The 23,064-nt window shown below is 41.5% G+C and overlaps 1 protein-coding gene across 1 annotated transcript in view; it reads left to right on the top strand.

Moving 5' to 3' along the window:
• Positions 1-23,064, top strand: part of VPS54 (VPS54 subunit of GARP complex) — a 1,876,392-nt gene that overhangs the window by 398,878 nt on the left and 1,454,450 nt on the right. The window contains exon 5 of the mRNA XM_044055553.1: positions 1,803-2,044. Within this exon, the coding sequence (XP_043911488.1) occupies positions 1,803-2,044 (242 nt within the window). The remainder of the gene's footprint in view (positions 1-1,802; positions 2,045-23,064) is intronic.

Here is a 23,064-nt window from a genome sequence, read left to right as displayed (position 1 = left end):
ATATCTTTCTGCTACAACCATCATGGCAAAAAACCCTGCTTTGGTTAGACGTCACTCTACCAGGGCCACAGCTACTTCTGTAGCTTTCCTTAAGGGGTCCCCACCAAAGACATTCTGGAGGCAGCCACTTGGGCTTCTGTGCATACCTTCACAAAATACTACCACCTGCCGGCTTTCTCAAAGTCTAGAGCAGGATTTTCCTCTGCAGTCCTACAGGGGATCCTATCCTCGATCTCCATCCACCTTCAGTTAAGCTTTGGGAATCTTCCCAACTGTCATGACTGCAATAGTGAAACATGAAGAATGTAGTACAGTTGTGTACACTTACCATAGATGTAGATGTTCGAGTGCATTCATTGTTGCAGTCTTCTTTCCCTCCCTCCTACCCCCTTGGCCTACCAGGTAGGCTTAGAATCTCCAAATTTGACTAGCTTGGTCACTTTCCCAGGCTACCCTGGGTTAGGTACCACCTTTCTGTATTCACCTATGCCCGGAGGCTCCACTTACACAAGTCCAAGAAAATACTGAAGTGATGACACAGGCTGGCTCCTGCGTTATACCTGTGTATACTGATGTTGGTTAAGGAGTCTGCCGGCTTGGGAGGCGAAATAAGTTTCTCTGGTAGTCTGTCCGGCCAAGGACTTTCATATCAGAAAATCCCAACTGTCAAGACTGCAACAGTGAATACACTCTTAACATTTACTTTTATTGTAAGTGTACACAACTGTACTTTTTTAAGCACAAACTTCAGAAGGGTGCAAATCACTCTCCTTAGAGGAAAAATCTCCTATAAAATTTAAAGTACTGCTCTGTACTTTCGGAACGTTCATTTTCTAAAATGCAGCTATGAAGTGTTAACAACATTAACCATTTAAAGTTAGTGTTCCAAATACTTGTTTTTAAGCTAAAAAGATTTTCCCAAAAAAGAGTGCTATGAATCTTTGATATAGAATGGAGAAATGTATACTACTAGCATTTCTGCTTGAGAACCACAAGACAAGTCGCAACTGAAGGCAAAGATAGCTGTTCTAAATTTTTGTTGATCTTTGGAATTCTAGCTAGATATGCAAACCTTGGATTAATAATAAAAAAAGTATATTCATATATGAGTATCATTATTGTCTTGCAAGTTTAGTAATATATAATCTGGTTACTTGTATGCAGTACGAATTGTCTGTTCATCCACCATGCCATAACTCAGTTCAGTTAGTAAGAGTTCGTTATTGGTGTAATCTACTAATTTCATAGTAGCAGTGCCTTCCCTTTTATTTGCTTTCATAAAGCAGACATCTTTGATTAATCTGATATATCTAGCTTGCTCGCACATTCCATAGATGTGCTGGCAGTTAGTGGTAATGCAGAATTGGTCCTCCATGTGAACCTGTGTGCTTGAGCTCTGTTGATTGGTGCTTCAGGGATGGGCTGCATCCTCCTGTGGTCCTAAAGCGGGTATAGAAAAGAAGGGTTAAGAAAGCTCTAACTACTGATTATTATGGAAATTTATCACTAAGGGAAAGTAGCATTTTTCGTATGTCAGTTTGGGATGTTGTAAAACTAGAACTGTAGTACTAAGTGTTTCAGAATTTTTACTTGCAAGATAAAGTTGATAACGATGTCAGTAAAGAGAGGAAGAGAAAGAGAGACTTGTAGGTACGGAGACATTTGTGGAATATACACACTGGTTTTAGTAAAGCCAAAAGGGTGCTCAGTTTATCTGTAACGTGGTAGACCGTAGTATGTTGCATTCAACCTACTGTGGAGGATGTTTTTCCCAATTGAAATCTTTTTTTTATTTTTTGCAGGTGATTCTAGCACTTTATGTGATAGCCCCTCCGTAATTGCAGATCAGCACAGGTGGACTATTTATCACTCCCAAGTAAATCTTCCAGCTGCACTAAATGATCCAAGGTTAGCAAAAAGGGAATCGGACTTCTTCACAAAGACATGGGGCTTGGACTTCGTAGATTCAGAGGTTATGCCTTCATTCTACCTCCCTCAAATTGTTAAGGAACACTTCGCACCGTACTTGCAAGAGACCAGTCAGGTAAAGTAGCAGATGTAATCATTCAACCTTGTGTGGAGCAGCAGGAAACTATATAACAGCACAAGAATATCCTAAGATATGTTTTAAATTATACTTTTCAAAATCTTTAAATATTCATCTATGTGATAGATATTTAATATAAAGATATATGTTTGACACATTGGTCTTATGTTTACTGGCCAATTCCATTAATTAAAAAAAAAAACATTTAAATGGTCTCCTGCGTATCTCCACATTATGTTTATTTTAATTTGTAGGCTTCAGGCTTCCTGAAATTGCTTTGCCCACTGTACTGTGATCACTGTTTGTCGATGTGCGTTGTGGCTTGCTTACTTTGTTTGCTTGCTATGTTTTTGGCTGTTAAGCAGCAGCCAAATATTTAGGGCAGTTAAAAGCTCATAGTTCTAGGATTTCAAGTTCATTTCTGATATCTGGTTCCATCAGTGTGGAATTTGCTTGTACTTCCTAAGTTTGAACTTCTCTCCAAAAAAAAAAAAAAGATTGACTTGTTCGCTAAGTTGCCTGTATACATGCATCAGGTTAGCGAGTAATAAATTTAAATAAATGGTCTTCTGAGATTTAGGAACAGGGTTCAGGATGTATGAAAATCCAGGATTCAAAACACAAGTCCTGTTGTGCAAGAGTACCAGATATTTCATTTATTATACTACAAACCACCCACATTATATATCTATTTTACTGTGTAACTTTGGATTGTGTATTGTTAGTTTCAAAGCCCCACTAAGAACTAGTAGTGCAGTAATAAGGTTTTGTGAATGGGAAAAGTGTAGTTTTTTTTTTTTTTGTCAGGGGTGGTGGGTCTTTACTCTGGAGTGTTATGGCCTCAGTTTGGTAGGGTTCAGCAAGTTAGTATGATAGGCTTGTTTTATTTTATTTAGTTGATGTGAATTTTGTCTTTTCTTTAGATTTTTTTTAATGATCTTTATGTTCATAGGTTGAACCTATGATCTTTATGTGGAAGTGGTGGCTTTAAGCTTTAGTTTGGATGGGGTCTTATTAGGGTAGAAATGTGATGTTACAATGTGGAGTGTTCCTGGTCTCATGGACTGGTCTGGAAGTGCAGGCAGTGGCGTGGATCCATGAGAAGAGTCTGTGCCTGGAAATCTTCATTTTTATGGACATGTTTATTTTATTTTATTTTATTTTATTTAGTATTTTTTGTTTCATCTTTATTTCCATTGTGATGGAGCTTTCAAGTGTTCTGTAAAAGGTAAGTGTGTATTTGCATTTGTATTTGCGGTGTTTATTTTTGGGTTTTGTGGTAGTAGTTAGCACAAGTAGGGCATTTATAATTTTTTTATTTTTATTTATATGTGTGTGTGTGTGTGTGTATGTGTGTGTGTGTGTGTGTGTGTGTATGTATGTATATATATATATATATATATATATATATATATATATATATATATGTTTAGATAAATACAGATATACAGATACACAGATATGGATAGATAATATATGTTAGAGTTTATTTTATAATTTTTTTATGGATGGTATGTGTAAGCAAATTGTTTTTCTTGTATGCTGTTGTGGTGTACAAGTGTGTTTTTATAGGTTCATAGGTGTTTACTAAGCTAATGACCACAAGGGCCTTTTAAAGTCTAGCCATGCATAACAAATCTCATATAAGTTCAGATTCCCAAGAACCTGCCTTCACTTATCAAGGGTGATGAAACATTTACAGGCTAGGGCCTGGGATATGAACCATTTACAGAATGCCTGTGTCCATTAGAGACAGGTGCCACACCAGGGATGAATTTCCTGTTCCCCATCCAATTGTCCAAGTTGTACTTGAATTGGGTTAGGGAGGAACTCTTATTCACATGGATGGGGAACCTGTTCCATAGACAGGGTAGTCTCTGGGATACATGCCTATCTCTCCAGCAGGTCCTATTTATATCACAGGTAAGGTTTAAGTCTTTGGCATGGGTAATTCTGCTACTGTTTGTTTTGTGGATATGCAGAAGGTCCACCAGAGTGGGGTCTAACAATGCCCTGTATGCCAGGCATAGATCTCCCCTCAAAAGCCTGTAGGAGACCGAATTCAGGGATAGGGCCTTGAGGCGGTCTGCATAAGACATATTACTTTAGCCCTGTATTCTTTAGTGAGGAACATCTGTGGATGTTCCAGTTGTTGGATATGCCTGGTTAGGTACATACCAAAGGGTGCCTTGTACTCAGCGGTAGGTCTGATGAATCCCAAATACAGTGGAACAGTGACTTCCTTGGACTTAAATGCCATACCTTTGTTTATAAGTTGTGCAGCATAGAATGATTTCCTCACCACTGTATACACACGATGATCAAAGGCTAGACTGCTCTCTGTGTGTGTCCCTAAGTCTCTGACTACTGGGTCAACTCTAAGGGCTATGTTGTTAGTATGATAGTTACCACAGATAGATAACTTCCCAAAGGATACTGTTATTTATTTATTTTATTTATTTATTTATATTTGTTGACCGGGAGTGTCTGACTGGACGTAGGTTCATTTTCAGCGGAGGCCCGGGGAGAAAAGCTCCACAGTTAAAGTAAACAGACAGTAGTTACATTGGATTACATAGCGATTAACAATTTACATAGCAATTACTTACAACATATTTACAGATGAAGAACATAGTACATCAGTAGACAACTAGAATCTTTATCTGTGAAGTACATAACAGACATTAACAAATGTTACAAAAAGAAGTTCCTGCTGTATAAGTACTGGCTTATGAGCATCTGAGCTTGCTATAATCAAGGTAGTTAGTGGAGTGGAAAGAAAGGTAGTGGTTGGATGGGGAGGGTGATATTGGAGTGGGAGTTGCAAGGGCATAGCCAGTATGTTTTTAGGTGCGCTTTTAGAAAAGTTTTGAAGTGGGTGGGTAATTGTGGGTGGGAGGGAGTTCCATAATTTGGCTATGGTGCAAGAGAATAGTGCTTCACCAGCAGAGTTATTGGCTTTAGTGATCTGCAAGTGAATTTTGTTGTTGGATCTTAGTGGTCTGGTGGTGAGATATTGTTGGGGTAGATTCTGGAGTGATGGGACATTTAGTGGATGATTTACTAGTTTGTGGGCAAGTGAGAGTTAATACCATTGAAGGAGGTGAGGGAGTTCAAGCCAGCCCAGTTCAGCAAGTGAGAGACAGTGGAGACTACGGTAGGATGTCCCTGTGGCGAATTTGGTGATTTTGTTGTAGCAGGTCTCTAGCTTGTTTAGATCGCATTGCCTTAGGTTGGTATATATTGGACAGGCATAAAGTAGGGTGGAGATAAGGTGGGAATTTGCTATTGAAATCTTTGCTGCTTTGGTGAGAAGTTGCTTATTTCTGTATAGCGCTCCTAGTTTTTTGTGGACTTTTTTATGGTCAAGGATATGTGAATGTCAAATTTTAGTTTATCTATTTCCACTCCTAGCAGTTTGGTGTGTTCAGTTGGGTATATAGTGGTGTTATCTTTTGCTGTGATGTTAAAGTGAGAGTTATTTTGAGTAGGTTTGGTGGGTTGGAAGATGAGTAGTTTAGTTTTGTTTGGGTTGAGTATTAATTGGGCATCGGATAACCAAGTTTCAACAGAGGAAAAGGCTTCCTGTGTGACTTTTTGCAGTTTGGGTAGGGACTGGGCTGAGCAGATGATGGTTGAGTCATCTGCCTGTCGGGTGCTAGGATCCGCCACATAACGCATGCACTCAAGTCACTCCACAACAAGTACAAATATGTCATTGTCCATGTTGGAGTGAATGACTTGAGACGTACCTCCCTGGACTACATGAAAAGAGACATGGAAGAGCTCTCGGATCATGTGGCCCAGGCAGGTATGACCCTAGCCCTGAGTAGCATCCTGCCTTCACCCAGAATGATACCACAATATAAGGATAAAATGATTGACTTCAACAATTGGCTAAGCTTATGGTGTAATTCAAAGGGGATCCAGTATCTGTCTGCCTGGGACGACATGATTGACAGACCACGATGCTTTGCCAGAGATGGTCTGCACCTGTCGTCCCTGGGATTCAGGTTACTGGCTAAGGCTCTTGCCACCCCTATAGTGCCTTTTTTAGGCAAACTTCAAAGGACAAAACCACCACCGTAACAGGTACAAGCATGCAAAATCTGAACGTAATGCTACTCAATGCTAGAAGTCTAAACCTCAAAATGCACTCTCGAGGCACTCCTAAAAATGGAGAACATCGATATCTGTGCAGTAACTGAGACCTGGTTCAAGGCTCCAGAGAGCACCCCTGCAATACCAGGCTACAACTCTTACCACACTTTTCGGCCACCAAACCAGGACCGAAACACTAAAGGTGGAGGAGTGTCAATATTCACCAAGGATATTCACACCACCAGGCTAGTTGGCCAACACAATGTGTCTGAAATTCTCCAAGTGCAACTAACACTAGGTAAGACTGCAATCCAAATTGTAGCTTGCTACAGATCCCCCACCATACCCCAAGATTCTCACTACACCTTTCTAAACATACTGGAAAATATTAAGATAGAACCAAACACCCTAATACTGGGTGATTTTAACTACCCTGCCATTAACTGGGAAAACTACTCATGTCCCAACACCTTTGCGCAACGGTTCTTGGAATTCATAAATTCCAATGCCCTGGATCAACTAATCCATAGTCCCACCAGGGGCTCCAATATCCTAGACCTAGTCATTACCAACATGGGTAATCAATGCTCCATACCTATGGTCACCCCCTTGTTAGTCAGGTCTGACCATAAGCTAATCACCCTTAACATCCACATCCCACCCCCACCCCCCAGTAAAGAAACCACCATAAAAAACTTCTCCAAAGCCAACTTCACAGAAGTGACAAACTTCATGACACCCATGCAGACGGGAACTGAAAGTTCAACTGCTGAATCCTACACTAAGGCACTGTACAAGCACATCCACTCATGCATGAATCGTGCCATCCCAAATAGAACCAAAATGCTCTCATCCAAAAAAAGGAAGCCAATCTGGTGGTCCCCTGCCATAAACAAACTTTACAACAAAAGGAAGAAACTTTTGCAGAAAAGAGGAAAATCCCAGGATGCAAAAAACTCCCTTACTAGCCTCAGTAAGAAACAGAGATGCCTCATAAAATCCTCCAAAGCTAGTTACGAAAATAAAATTGCCAAAGATTCCAAAGACAACCACAAAGCATTCTATAACTATGTCAAGAATCTAAATGGCAATGCTCAGATCTGCTCTGAGCTAAAACAGAATGGCATTAAATATACTGATCTGAAGGATATTGCCAGTATCCTGGCAGATCGATTCAGTGCCAACTTCACCCCCCTCTCACCCCCTAAATGGCCCATCTCAATACCGGAAGATTGCCAAATTCCAGTAATAATGGCCACACAGGTACAAAACGCACTCTCTAAAGCCAAGATTACAGCATCCATGGGACCAGATGACATCCCGGGCTGTGTACTACATGAACTACAATATGAACTGGCACCTCACCTAAGTGTCATGTTTAATCATAGCCTCACCTCAGGTTTCGTGCCCACTGAGTGGCGCAGAGCTACAGTTATCCCAATCCACAAGGGGGGATCCACCTTGGATCCCGGAAACTACCATCCCATCAGTCTGACAAGCCTTAGCTGCAAGGCCATGGAGCGTATTATCATGGAACTTATAAACAAAGACATTGGCAACCTTCAAACACTGGACCCCACCCAGTTTGGGTTTGTGAAGGCCGATCTTGTCTCCTGAACCTGATTGACTTCTTTGAATCAGTCTCCAGAGCCATGGACAAGGGTAAGGTTGTCCACACAGCCTATCTAGACCTTGCCAAGGCTTTTGACACCATCCCCCACTCTGGAATCATAGATAAACTTACTAAGTTGGGCATTAATCCCTATGTCACCCAATGGGTTGCTAAATGGCTTACTGATAGAACCCACACTGTAAAAGTAGCCGACTCCAAATCCAGCTCCAGACAAGTGACAAGTGGAGTACCTCAGGGTTCAGTCCTGGGGCCGCTCTTGTTTGGCATCTACTTCTCTGAAGTACAGGTCAATACTAAGGGACTCTGGCTAACAAAGTTTGCAGATGACTGCAAACTGGGAGCCATTATTGAATCCCCAAATGATGTGGATACTCTACAAAAGGGCCTTACAGAAACAGATGCTTGGTGCCAGAGCCATGGGCTCAAGCTCAATGCCAAGAAATGTATTGTTATCCCCTTTGGGAAAAAACATGTATCCATGAATTTACCATATAGGTGGCAGTGCACTAAACACAGAAAGTGTGATAAGAGACTTAGGGACACAGGTGGACAGTGGTCTCACCTTCGATAACCACATCGCCACAACAGTCAGGAAATCCTTCTATGTGGCACACCTCATCACGAAGGGCTTTTCATCCAGAAAAAAGGAGGTCATTGTCCCACTGTACTCATCCCTCATTAGACCCATTATAGAATACAACGCCCCATTTGGTATGTACCTCTCAAGACATCTGCAACAACTGGAAAGGCCTCAGAAATACCTCACTAAAAGAATCACAGGCCTAAAGCAGATGCCCTACGCTGACCTCCTTAAAACACTCCAGCTATACTCTGTCGCATATCGTCTACTCAGAGGCGATCTCTGCTTAACATACAAGGCCATGTCAAACCAAGAGCTGTTGGACATGCTACACTTAAAGAAATCCCAATCCCTCAGAGCTACACGCTGCAGGGATCTAAACCTTGTCATCACAATAAACAAAACATGCTGGAGGGATAGGTTCCTGACCCAGAGACTCCCCAGACTCTGGAATAGATTGCCCATACATGTCAAGCAGAGTGCCTCTTTGGACCTCTTCAAGAGGAACCTTGACGACTGGATGGGATAAAGGAAATTCACCCCAGGGATCACGTCAGTTGCCCTGCTAGACAGGGGTCCAGGAAAGTAAATAATGTGGAAAGAAATAGCCAGGGAATTGTTATGGCTAGGCTTGTATAGGCCCTAGGGCTGATAGCCTAGTACCAACCTATGAACCTATGAGTGTGCCATGTTTGGTGGCAGAGGCTAGATTATTGGTGAAAACAGAGAAGAGTAGGGGCCCAAGGATGGATCCTTGGGGAACCCCTATGGAGACAGGTAGTTGGTGAGATATACGGATTGTTGGTGGTCAGACAGGTAACTTTGAAACCAGTTGGTGACTGATTGTGAGAAGGATAGGTTATTGAGGACAGAGATAAGTTTTGTGTGGGACCATGTCAGATGCTTTAGATAGGTCTAGGAAAGTAGCAGAGGAGAGATAGCCATTGTTTTTGTGCTGAAGGATAGTGTTAGTAAAGGAGAGTAAGGCAGTGGTGGTGCTATGGTTTGGTCAGAAACCATGCTGAGTATTGGAAAGGAGGTTGTTAGTAAGGAGGTAGTCTGAGACCTGAGAGTGTATGCATCTCTCTAGTAATTTGGAGAGTGAAGAGAGAATAGCTATGGGGCAGTAATTGGTTAGTTCTGTGGAGGGGAATTATATGTGATACTTTCCACAGTGTGGGAACGTAACTTTCTGACAGAGATTGGTTAATCAAGATGGATACTGGGTAGGCCAGAGCATCAGCTGCGATTTGTAGGTATTCACTTGGGAGGTTGTCTACTGCTAATCTGAGCTTAAGTTTAGTTGAGATTTTTTTTTATGTTGGAGGTAGGTACAGGAGAAAAAGAGAAGGCACTGGGGAGATTACTAGTTGAAGGTGTGGGTTGGAGGGGAGGGGGATTGTGTTGTTTAGCTAGTGATAGTATGGTTTGTGTGAAGTGTGTGTTGAATGAGGTAGCAATATTTTCTGAGGAGTGAGGGATGTTAGGAGGGGTACTGACTTTACCTGGGCGGAGGATGGAGTTTATGGAGGACCAGAATTGTTTGGGGCTGTGTTGAGAGGAGTCTAAGGCAGACTGGTAGTATTGGAATTTGTCCTGGAGAACATTTGTGTTAGTGTGAGATTCAGTGACTGCTCCTAATTTGCAATCATATGCAAATTTAGTAAGCCAGAGGCCACTGACATTGGCCTTGACTTCTGAGAAGTAAATGCCAAAATGGAGCAGGTCAAGGACTAGTCCCTGAGGGACTCCATTTGTGACTGGCCTCTTTTTTAGAAGCGGACTCCCCAATTCTAACTTCCTGGATCCTATCTGAGAGCCAGTTGGGTATCCACTGGGTGACATTTGGGTTTGCACCTAACTTCCTGAGTTTGTCAACAATGCTCAAGTAGGGTATTTTGTCGAATGCCTTGGATAGGTTATGGTAGCAGTGTGGACAATTCTGCCCTCATCCATTGCTTTGGTGACATTCTCAAACGTCCATCAGGTTGAGTAGGCATGATCTGTCCTTGACGAAACCAAACTGGGTTGGGTCCAGCATCTGGAGGTTTACTATATCGCTGTTGAACATCTTCATGATTCTTTCCATGGCTTTACTTACAAGACTAGTGAGACTTATTGGTCTGTAAGATGGCCCACCTTTGTGCAGAAGGATGACTGTTGCCTTCCTCCATTCATGAGGCACAAAGCCTGTTTGGAGGCTACAGTTAAAAAGTCATTCCAGAGGCCCTGATGGGTCATATTTCATGCTATTTAGAAGGCATCCCGGGATATTGTCTGGGCTCATTGATGCAGTGTTCTTGGTCTTAGAGAGAGCATTAAGGACCTGTTCCCTAGTGATGGTAGGGGGAGTTATATTTGATATTTCCTAAGGGAAGGTGGAGGGGGAAAGAGGGGGAAAGTTGGAACTGAATTTATCAGCCAGGAATTTTGCTACATTTTCTGGCTCAGTATAGGTGGCTCCATTTACAATGTGCGCCACACACAATTGTGTATTGCCTTTGAGGTTGTGGACATAGCTAAAGAATGCTTTGTGGTTGTGCTTGGCCTGTGAAGCCAAAATTTGTCTCAAATTTGGCTTTGGTAGACTTTATTTATCCTCTGAGTTTGTTTAGTTTGAGCATGCTTTTATCCTTCTGGGTGCTTCACCTCCTAATTTTTGACATGATTTTCTTCTTTCTGTTATACATCCAATTGATTTTGTGATTCCATCAGGGTGGCTTGTTTTTTGAGTTGGTTCTGTACTTCTTTATTACTGTATTACTGTTATACCACTTGGTTCTTTTTCTTGTTTTTCCAAAGGTTAAACTATTTAGTGTAGTTTTCTTTTTCTTCTTTAGTTAATGCTGTAGTGTAGTCAGTAATTACATGTGTTTGACTGTAGTAGCTATATACGCATTGCTTTTCTGAGCCATACATTCAAATGTATATGACTATATAAGCTGAATACTTGTGCTAATACCTCACTGTATCACACTCCACTCATCTACTGACTTGCACTCCTCCTCCACACTTTACCTTCCACTCCTGCTTAGTACTTAATCTAGTTGGCTAACAAATTTAGCATTCTTTCTGTCTCACTTTCATCTTCCAAGCCCTGTGTTGAGACACAGCCTGTCCGTCTATCAGAAGCCCTGTAAGGCTCATGAAATACAACTGAATCTGAAGGGAAACGCAACCTAGAAGCCCCCAGGATCTATCTAGACTTTCTGCATTCAGCCTCACAGTGTAGGTGTTATCCTACAGTATATTTAGGATTTTAACTTTAAACTTGTGAGTGCGTTAATTTAAAATTACTTGTGAGTGCATTACTTTTAAATTAATTTGTAAGGGTCAGCACACCTGCTGACCTACCCCTCCAACCATCTCTTTACTATCTTACCCCCCTCCTCCTCCTACTATCCTAGTGGAGTTAGTGTTTTCCCCAGTTTTACCACTAGAGGGCAGCAGACCTCAAGCTTTGGAAAGCCATCTTTCACTGGTTGTAGAAATCCACTAGCACTGATAAACAGCTAGATTCTGCTATCCCTGCTTATACTTTCTATTCAAGTACTTACCCCCCACCCCATGAAAAGTTGAAAAGGGAAAGATCAGGGTTAAGTCTGGGAGTTTTAATAACTAGACAGCGTTTTTGTCAATCACTACTATTGCTACTGATCCCCTCAATTAACTCTCTGTTTAAACCTCCTTTCCTGCCTTAGGACTTTTTATAAATATGTCTCTCTCTGTTATAAAACTTTTTTTTTCATAACTTTCTTCCCTGCACAGCTATACCTTTGTTCACCATTTCTCTGCTAATTAGTTACAGAAAATGTCTCTTACCTTTCCTATGCCTGTAGAACTCAGTCTCTCTGCATAACTGATTGCCTCTCAGCCTCTCTCAGCTCTGACCCGATCCATTCCCCTACCCTACCCCCAATTCCCACCCACCCCCAGGGATCCTAAACTTATACTTCCCTAACCACACCCTCTCTTTTTCAACCAATCCCATACTTCATCTTATCCCACACACTATATCCACACCCCTATGTCTAACAATCACTCACAATAAACCACTCCTCAGAGTACCTTGCCTTATCCTCCTACTCTTATCCAATACATATTAGTGCTCTCCTCTCTTCACTTCCTTTATTTTATTTTCCTCTACTTTCCACTCCCTAATTTATCACTCCTCTTTTTTTTTTATAATCCTTTTAAGATGCCTCTGACTAATCTAACCAAGCTAACATACGCAGTTATACTCTCAACTGTCCTCACTTCAACCTACCTTCTTACCTCCATTGAAAAACGGCACTATTTTCATCATAACCACTCTCTAAAACAAACAGCAATTTACACACATATACGCTCTAATAGACATACTAACATAACTTCCATTCCCAGTTACCTACTACCTAAATACCATAGATTCTCCCACATTAAATACAATTTACCCTCAATAAATAAAGTGAAAATTCAAACTAACCTTTGGTATAATTCAGTAACAAAACTAAGTAATCCCTCCTTAAAAGACGGTGACATCCACTCCAACCCTGGCCCTACCAACCCCACTATCCAAACAACCCACCCTAATCTCAATAACTCTCTCCTAATAGGACATCTTAATATCCAAAGCACTAATAATAAAGTAGCCCACCTCCATGCCCTCCTAGATACTCACTCCTTTGATATCCCTCAATAAATAAAGTGAAAATTCAAACTAACCTTTGGTATAATTCAGTAACAAAACTAAGTAATCCCTCCTTAAAAGACGGTGACATCCACCCCAACCCTGGCCCTACCAACCCCACTATCCAAACAACCCACCCTAATCTCAATAACTCTCTCCTAATAGGACATCTTAATATCCAAAGCACTAATAATAAAGTAGCCCACCTCCATGCCCTCCTAGATACTCACTCCTTTGATATCCTCTGCCTCACTGAAACTTGGTTGAAACCAGAAACTAAAGACAATGAAATCATTCCCCAAGGCTACAATATAGTCAGACAAGACCGAACAAAATGCAAAGGTGGTGGAGTAGCACTTCTATTTAAAGATGGACTTCATATCTCCACCCTACCATCTAATCCAACCCAGAATAATAACGCAGAAGTCCTTATTACCAAACTTCAAATCAACGCAAAAAAATCTTTATACATTATCTGCATCTACATACCACCCGGAAATAATATCACTACAATAGAGGCTATTCTAAGCTGGGTGTCTTCCACCTACCCCCAAGAAACAATAATACTAGGCGACTTTAATATTGATTGGAAAGGTGTTAGTGCTGAAAATCCTACCTCTCATATTAACCTCCACGGCTTTAGCCAAACCATAACCTCTACAACCAGAATTAACAAACCTAATAAGAAAGAGAGCACCTTAGACTGGATACTCATAAATAAACAGAAACAATCTTACAAGGTAGGAACTCTGCCAGATGATGTTAGTGATCATTTTTTGACCTACATCATAAGAGAAAAGAAGGATCTTCCCAACCTCCCCACCTCTAGGATATTGCGCTCTACCAAACACTTTAACTCAGAATTATTTCAAGCTGAGCTTAAAGCTTGCAGTTGGAACTCTTTAAAAACCCTTCCACTTGAAGAGGCTGTAAAGTATCTTTACTCCAAATTCTTATCTATACTGGATAAGCATGCTCCTAAATAGTCCATTAGAATGAAGTCTAACCCAGCCCCATGGCTTACTAATGAAACTAGACATCAAATTTTGCTTAGGAACAAAGTTTGGGCTAAGTGGAGAGCTAACAGAAATATCTCTGATCATCTACATTTCAGGCAGCTCAGAAATAGTACAAAAAAGGCAATACTTAAAGATAAATAAAATACTACTGTAAACTCCAACAAACTCACCAAAATAATCCTCAAAAGTTCTGGTCTAGCATTAATAAGCTGCTTTCCCCAGGTAACTCCCGAACACCCACCCCACTTGATGCAGATCCAAATACCCCCCATCAAACTGCAAATACCTTTAACTCTTTTTTCACTGAGACCATACAGTCTCTAGCTAGTCAACTTATTCCAGATAACTCAAGCCTTCCCACCACCTCACCAGACTCTCTTCCTAAATTCAAACTACAACCCATCTCTACTATTCTCATCTATAAATGTATTCAAAAACTCAAGCCATGCACTCCTTCTGCTGACCAGCTACCTTCACAATGTCTCCAAAAAGCAGCCAAAGTAATTGCCTATCCTGTATCCATCCTTATAAATAGGACAATCCAAGAAGGAACCATTCCAGATATTTGGAAAATCTCCCACATTATCCCCTTACATAAAGGTGGGAACTCAAATGACTACTCTTATCGACCAATTGCTCTCTTATCACCCTTAGCAAAAATTATGGGAAAATGCATTCACCAACAACTACTACATCATCTTTCTCAACATAACATAATAGCAAACTGTCAACATGGCTTTCGACATGGTAAACCACACCCTCTTAATCAATAATCTTGAATCTCTTTCCTTTGACTTTCAGGCTGTTAAATGGTTCAGATCCTACCTCAGCAACAGGCAACAAGCAGTTTTCTGGGAAAATCAAATTTCATCCTTTTTGCCAGTCACCATAGGAGTCCCTCAGGGCTCCATTCTTGGACCACTTCTTTTGTCATTATTTATCAGTGATCTCCATGTAGCAATTCCTCAAGCTACCTGCATTCATTATGCAGATGATTCCACACTAATATGCTCAGCGACCTCTCCATCTGAACTATATTCTCTCACTCAAAATGTTTTCAACACTGAAGAAACATGGTTTACAAAACACTGCTTCCTTCTTAATGCCAAATAAACAAAACTCCTTCTCTTTACCCCCACTACCAAGTCCTCTCCCATAGATTTCTCAATCTCTTCAAATAATGGCACTATTATTTTCCCAGACTCTACCACTAAACTGTTAGGAATATCTATTGACAATAACCTCACATTTGATTACCATATAAATAACACCATTAAAACAGTCAACAGAAAAATAGGCTCCTTATATAGAATAAAACCTTTCTTAACCCCAGCAGCCAGAACCAAGATTGCTCACTCCCATCTACTCTCGACTCTTCTGTACACTTCACCTATTTTTACCAACCTAAAGAAAACTAACCTTAACAAACTAGCAACTTCCTATAATAACATTGCCAGATTCGCTACTGGCAATCCCTTTAGAACCCACCACTGTTTTAATCTTAGGCAACTAAACTGGCTGGAATTCCAAAACCATCTGATAATACCCCAACTCACGATTGCCCACAAGATATTTTACCAACCCAATAACACCCCTATACTCTCCAAGCTCTTAATCCCCTATAAAAATCTGAATTCCCTACGTTCTTCTAGAAAACTCCTCGCTAGCATAACAAAGTCTAATAATATGGCTGGTGGCTCTCTGTTTACTAACGCAGCAGGAAAAAACTGGAACCTGCTACCCAATGAACTAACTCTAATCACATCCTTGCCCGTCTTTAAACAAAAACTTAAAAAACACCTCCAAATGCACTGGTTATGCCCTTGTAGTAACCCTGACTAAACCACCCTCTTCACATCTCTTTCTTCCTCTTCCAACCAAACTTCCAAACATTTTAATGCTTAGTCATGTAAGATTGACACTGTTTAAACTCTAACTTACTGCCGAAATCTTTCCACCTGATGTGAATACTTGCACATGATTCTTACTGTTACATTTATTTTTGCTTTTTAAGTGTAAATATTTTTACTGTTGCTTTTCTCAAGTGTTAATATCTTTAGTATGTAATAATTGCTTGTTGTATGTTTCTCTATTTTTTTTTATTAATCCTTTATTTACTATGTAACAACATTTCATACTTTTTATATCTGGAGCTTTTCTCCCCAGGCCTCTACTGAAAATGGAAATATATCCAGCTAGACTAGCCCGGTTAACAAATGTAAAATAAAAATAAATAAAATAAATTCTTCATGGTGGATACAGCTGCCTCTATGCAGCTATTAACATGCTTGTACAGGTTTCTGTGAACAGTTCTGCGTAGGCAGAAGTGTTGTCATGGTTTGTAGGGGCTTGAAACTTTGCCAGGTTCTCTGTTAATAGCAGGAGGTTGGCCTTAGAATAGTTCCTGAATATTCCCAGTTGAGCTGGGAGTCCATGTTTTATTTTACTTCAAAGGAGGCCCTTTTGTGGTCTGATCTTACCAGGGAATGCATTACTGTAGGGCGTATGCAGCACTCTCCCATATTAGTGAGGACCAGATCCAGTATGGTTGCACCCCTGGTTGGTATATTGACCATCTTGTCCAGGGAGTTTGTGTTTACAAAATCCAGGAATCTCTGTGCTCGTACGTTTGATGTCCTATAGGATTCACATTTAATAGTGGGGTAATTAAATTCACCCATGAATATGGTATTTGGTTGGATGGTTAGTGTTTCTAATAAGTTTAAATACATGGTATGGGTTTCCTGGGTCATAGAAGGGGGGACCTATAGCTATCAAGGAAGTGGTATTGGATTTTACCTGTGGTGATTTGAACATGGAGCAGCTCGAGTGCATTGTCCTGTTTGACCAGCCTTGAAGTATATTTATTATGTAAATAGAGACACCTCCATTTTTAGTCCCTGCCTGTGAAGTAGCTGGTCTAAATGTGTGGAAGGCATTATAACGTTGCACTGTTGGTGTGCTCTCCGCGGCTTTAAACCACATCTCAGAGACCGCACAGACATCATCATTCTCTAGGGTAAAGAAAGCTTCCAGGGAGTGGAGTTTTTTGTTTAGTCTCTTAATACTGATCAGTAGTACCTTTAGATTTTCTTGGGTTTGATTTGCTGTGTCGGAAGTACTTTCAGTTTGGCGTTGCCTAAAAAAAGGCACTATGGAGGAAGACAATGTTTTAGCTAATATTCAAAAGCCTAGTGGAGAGAGGTGCAGACCATCCCTGGCAAAGCACCGTGGTCTGCTGACCGTCTCCTTCCATGCTGACAAATATTGCACCCCCTTAGAATGACACTGGAAACTTAAGCCAATTATTAGTCAATCATCTTTTGTTCGCATGGTGGCATCAACCTTGGAGAAGGTAAAATGCTGCTCAGTGCTAGGCTCATACCAGCCTATGACGCATATTCCGAGAGCTCTATGATGTCTCTCTTCATATAGTCTACAGTGGTACCTCAGGGCATTTACTCTCTCACATGGACTATGACCGAGCCATATTGGTAATTGTGGCCCAATGACCTAAGTGCAGGCATAACGTGGCGGATCCTAGGCCCTGATAAGCAATTGACTGTAACTTTCTTCTTACTCAGCCTGGTGAGAAGAACATCAGTGTGTCTCACGATGGAGTCTTCAGTGACTAGAATGTTGGATTGTGTGTTGACTTGCCTCATGGGCTTAGAGGTAGAGGCTCCATGAGATGTCGCTGTATGTGTTGATGAGGGTGTTGTTTTGAAAGTGTGTGTTTGGGGCTGCTGAAGGTATTTCTTAAGTGTACTTTGTCTAGGAGGTCTTTGTGGTTTAGGAAGGTTACATGTAAATGTCTCAGTATATGTGGATCTATATGTCTGCTTTGAATTGTGCGTGATGCGTGCAGCATGTGTACTACTGACAACCTTATTGACATTAGGAGTACTTTTATGTGAGAGTTTTGCCTCCAGTGATTTTGTGTAGATTTCTGTGTTTGTACATGTGTGTTGTATGGAATTTGTTAAATTAATTTGTGTATGTTTGTGTGTGGGGTTTGTTTGTGGAAGTACTGTATATTGCTGTTTTTTTGTTGTGGGTTGAGATCACACATAATGTAATTCATACTTGCAGTATGTTGTGTGTTGTGGTTTGTTTTTGGAGCCCCTGCTGCAGAGGTCATCAAAAGTTGAGATGGGAGCAGTAAGCTAATGCAAAGAATCTGTCTTGATTTTTCAGCCTTCCTTCTCTGTATTCTCAAAGGGATTCTCTGCTTTCATTTAATATTGGCAAGAAACAAAATAAACAGCCCCAGCAGAATGCTGTTAAGCAGATATTTAAAAAGCAATGGCAGGGAGGTTCTAAAAAGAAATAGGGAAACCCACCCCTCCCCTGGACATAGGGCAGTAAAATGAGTCAGAATTACCATATTAAGGGACCTTGTCAAGTCTGAATCTCCATTTCTGTCTTTGTTTCAGGCATGTGATTGCTAAATGTGATCCTTTTAGGTTACAGATGGCATTAAGATGAACTTTCTCCTTTCCTGGGGATTCCTCCCCATCTGTCATACACAGCTCTTCAATTTCCTCTTATCTTGCCTCATGTCTCAGGGGATAATAAGCTGCTGATTGGCTTTGAGCCGAAAATGGAGAAATCTCCTGTTTTTCCATTTAATCTTTATATGGTAATGGGCATCTTGGAAGTCCATAGAGCACATCCAGTCATTCTTTCTCAATAGAGGTTATATGGACTGTACTATGACCATCCAGAATGTTGACAAATTGCTTTAGGTGGCTTAGATCCAATAGTGACCTGAGGTCTTCATTGGAACTATAAAGAGCCTGGAAATAGACTCTGGATTCTAACGGGTCTGGGGGGGGAGGGGGGTAGGGCACTGCTGAATTATTTTTTTTTCCTAGCAACTTTGAAACTTCTGTTACTGCATATTCCAACTGATAGTGTCGAGCACCTGGAATCTTTATTCTTTTGTTTGATGGATAGAAAGAGTATGGAAAATGATTATCCTTAACACCCATAAAATGGAAGTTTATGATTTGCCAGGCTTGTGGGCCCAAGATTAATTCCCACCCCACCCCACCTCGGCTTACTTCAGAGTACAGCAGTATGTTCATCCCTTGTTGGCACTGGTTTGTTTTCTCAGTGAGGGGACCACAGAAACCCTGATTCTGCAGTTCCCTTCTACCTTTGGAGCAACATCTATTCAAATTGCCTCCCTCTCTGCCTCTGGGAGGGGGATGTCTAGCCCCCAGGAGTATCATGGTGAATACCCTGTGATTTCCTGAACCATATTTTCTTATTTCCCCTTTGCTTCATGGAATAGGATTTTTGTCGAGTGAAGTGTATTCCTACTGCAAACAGGGTCTTACAGTCTTGTTTACTCCTGGTAACTTCTGTTTTACCTTGGGTCCAAACAGTGTGGAACCATCGAAAGGGGCATTAATAAAGGATGCCTTAATGCTTTCTGCAAAGTCACAAAGCTGCATCCATGCATGACGATCCATTAATGGCAATGCCTGTACCAGCTGCTTTTGCTGCACCATTTACTTTGTTGGATAGCAGGCGCATAGTAACATTAGATGTAGACTGTAGCGTAGACATTTGGGTGTCCACTGTCTTTTGGACATCCAGTGGTAAGTTACCTGAAAGAGACTTGGATATATTCTTGATAATTCCCTTTGGAAACGAGTCAAATGAGCACGGTAATTTAGTCCCCTAAGAGCAAAGGTCACTGAAGTATAAGTTAATGTCCCTAGTCTGTCCAAGGCCATCAATTCTCTGTTAGTGGTATGGACAGAAGAACTGTCCTTAGACAGTTCTTTCTTCATGACTGCTGCTACCCCTATGGCATCTGCTGGAAGTCCCTTAGAGCAGTGCTTTTCTATCTTTTAGGGCTGCTAGGATTTGGTCTGTCTTTTAAGGGATAGACTAGGGTCCTTCCATGCCCTCTGTGCCATAAGGTCTGTAAGTACATCAGGAGGGGGAACCACCCAGGATGCAGATAAGCCAGACCCAAAGGCTTCAAGTAACATGGACTCGTCTGGAGAAGGAGTTTTGGTGGACCATCCCCCCTTCTACTTCTTCAATTCAAAGACGTCCCCAATGGTGACATCTTCTGGAGGGGATCTGGGGGATCACTCTCCCTCATCCAGTCTGTGTCCTCAATGACAGACTTCAGGAGAGGAGTCTGTGAGCTTCTGTTTGCATATCTATTTTCTCAGAACATGTCTCTAGGGTTCTGATGAAATCAGATCAGAATGAGACTGGGAATTCAGGTTTCAAGCTGTCTTCTAAGCCCATGGGTTCTAACTGTCCCTGTTGACCCGAATGAGAGGTATAAGGAACAGGTTCAGGTTCCACTGGTCATTGGGATAGATCTAAATTAGATGCAATCATCTGTGTTCGTGGACCAGCCAAAGCACTTTCAAGAACCTCAAAAGCAGCCATTGGAGCTGAGGAAATACTTCTGTGAACTGACTCGGGAAGCTTCCTCATTCCAATGGAGATGGGCTGAGAGGAGGACCTTGGATCCAAGCTGTCAAGTGCCAAGGCACAGAGGGGGGAAAAACTCCAAGAACTTTGTGGATTATTCCACTATTGGCACATCGACACTTCAGCTCCAGGACTTGTTCCAACCCAATAACATAGGAGTCGAGAGAGTAAGGGACATAGTTGAAGCTGAAATCTCTTGGATTGTTTGATCCAGCTGAGGTGCTCCAGAAGGATTAGGAACCATGGGAACCAGATTTGCATGGTGGACCAGTACCCGAGCAAAGTGTAATGGAGTTGAAGGACCTGTGCCTTGGTCTCTTTGGGGGGACGGTGTTCAGTACCGAGAAGACTCCCAGTTGGATCTGTCCCCCCCAAAATGTCCCCATCATTTGATCAACTTAATTTCTGTGAGACTTCTGGTGGATTGTCCCAACCTCTATGACAAAGCTACCGATGTGGTTCTAGGGGGTACTTCATGTTGCAGGATTGGTAAATGAAGCTTGAGGGCTCACTGGTTCTGGAGAAAAGGTAGCTCTAGGGGAGGAAGTTCGGACCTGACTGACAGGAGAATCTGACTGCCTCAAAGTTTTTGGTACTGGACCTGATAACTGGATGAATCTGAAGACAATCTTCTTGATTTGTCTATCATGTTCTCTTTTGATTTTTTTTTTTTTGTCCAACATACTTCTCTTGGTGTTTTTCTTTAGCCCTGTCCTTCTCCTTCCTCTTTTCAGCACTGGGAGAAACAGATTGAGGTCTTTCTTCAGAAGACATAGTTGATATAGAAGACCTTGTTTGTGGAGTGATCAAACCCTTCATTATTAGTTTTTCCATCCTACCTTGTATGGCTCTAAACTGAAAAGCAGCACAAATGTCACAATTTGCTGAAAGATGAGTGGCACCTAAGCAGTAAACACTATGGCAAGTACATAACTTTTGTTTCTCTCGGACTTCCTCTGCAGCTGAAGCTACTTCGGCTTCAGCTCTGATGTCCTCATTATTTTTGTCTGTTCCACAGTGTGCATCTTACCACCCATCTAAGACACTTCATCTCTATCACCTCTAGCTTCCTCAACTGCTCTGCCTTCATTGCCTATGTTTTTGTACCATCTAGTAGTAATGGTCGCTCTACTATTTTGTGCATCTTACTTTTCAGCTTCTTTGTCATTCTTCTGTCAGACATTACCCATGACACACTGTGACAGTTGGCTATAGTCCCTCTGATTTTAGCAATGATGACCTCATTCAGACTTTCGCCTTTCTCCACTACCCCTTCCAGTTACATGAAGGTGTTCACCTGTTCCACTGTTTTCCCTTCTGTCTCAGTTTTCAGCTTCTTCTGGTTCCCTCATTTGCTGCCCTGACATCTGTCTTGTCTGTACTTGTTTTCATCCCACATGCCTTCAGTTTACATTCCATTCCCTATCATTTGCTGCTGGTCCTGTTCAGAGTCTGCTTGTAATGCCACATTGTCTGCATACAGTAAATTTGTTGATCTGTCCCCTATGAACTGTTTAGTATTGTAGTCTGTTACCAGCATCAGCAGCAGTGGACTTGGAGCTAAACATGATGCACACCCACGCTTACTGGGAACTCCCTCTGCGAGTCTGAACACTGTTAATTTATGTCATCGGGACCTTGTACATAGCTTGAACTATTTCTGCCAATGATTCCCAATACTTCACACCTTCGCAGGACTTCCCAGATCAGCTTTCTTAGAACCTGACTGTATACTTTCTCCAAGTCTAGGAATGCCCAGTTGGACTTTTTTCTCATCTCTAGGTTCTTATTAACTATCTTTCTCACTTTTGAACATCAGGTGGATTGTGCTGCTTCCTGATCTGAATCTGAACTTCTCCTCTCCTATCTTACTTTCTGATTATTCATTTAACAATTACCCTCTCCAGTATTTTCATGCAGTGTGACAGGAGTTTAATACCTCTATACTGTCCACAGTTGTGAATGTCCTCTTAGAATACTTATTCTACAGTGATCTAAGATGCACATCTCTATGTACTGCTATGAGTAACCCTGGTGCCATTTCTCCCCAAACTTGCCCAATATGTCTTGGTCATATCTGCTGTGATTTCATCTGCGCCTGCTATTTTTCCTGGCTTCATTTTCCTTAGTGCTTGTCTTACTTCTAGGGTGGGCTCTTATTCCTCCATTATTGTAGGTTGTGTCTAGGGCAGTACAGCTTCTGTGGGGATTTCTTCATTCTGAAGCTAATGGGAAGTACTCATATTTGCCTTTGTCCAGTGGACTATTGAGCAGTTTGTTGGCTTAATCTTCTGTATAGGAGCCAACGTCGAGTCGCCTGAGGGCTGGAAATCCAACAGTATTAATACTGCAACATGGAAGAGAAGGACATCTATGGTTATGGTAAGATGTTCTTCGTGTTTCACTGTTGCAGTCATAACTGTAGGGTGCTCCTGCCGGCAGGCAGCCCGAGGTCGGCCAGAGTCCCAAAGTCTGGGTTCGGCGTCGGCTGTACCAGCTAGCCCCCTGACGTCAGAACGCAGAGGTATAAAGCTGACAGCCGACGAC

Source organism: Protopterus annectens, chromosome 1.part2 (genome assembly GCF_019279795.1).
Source record: "Protopterus annectens isolate FY-2018-M chromosome 1.part2, PAN1.0, whole genome shotgun sequence".
Taxonomy (NCBI): Eukaryota; Metazoa; Chordata; order Ceratodontiformes; family Protopteridae; genus Protopterus; species Protopterus annectens.
This window is presented reverse-complemented; position numbering and strand designations above follow the sequence as displayed.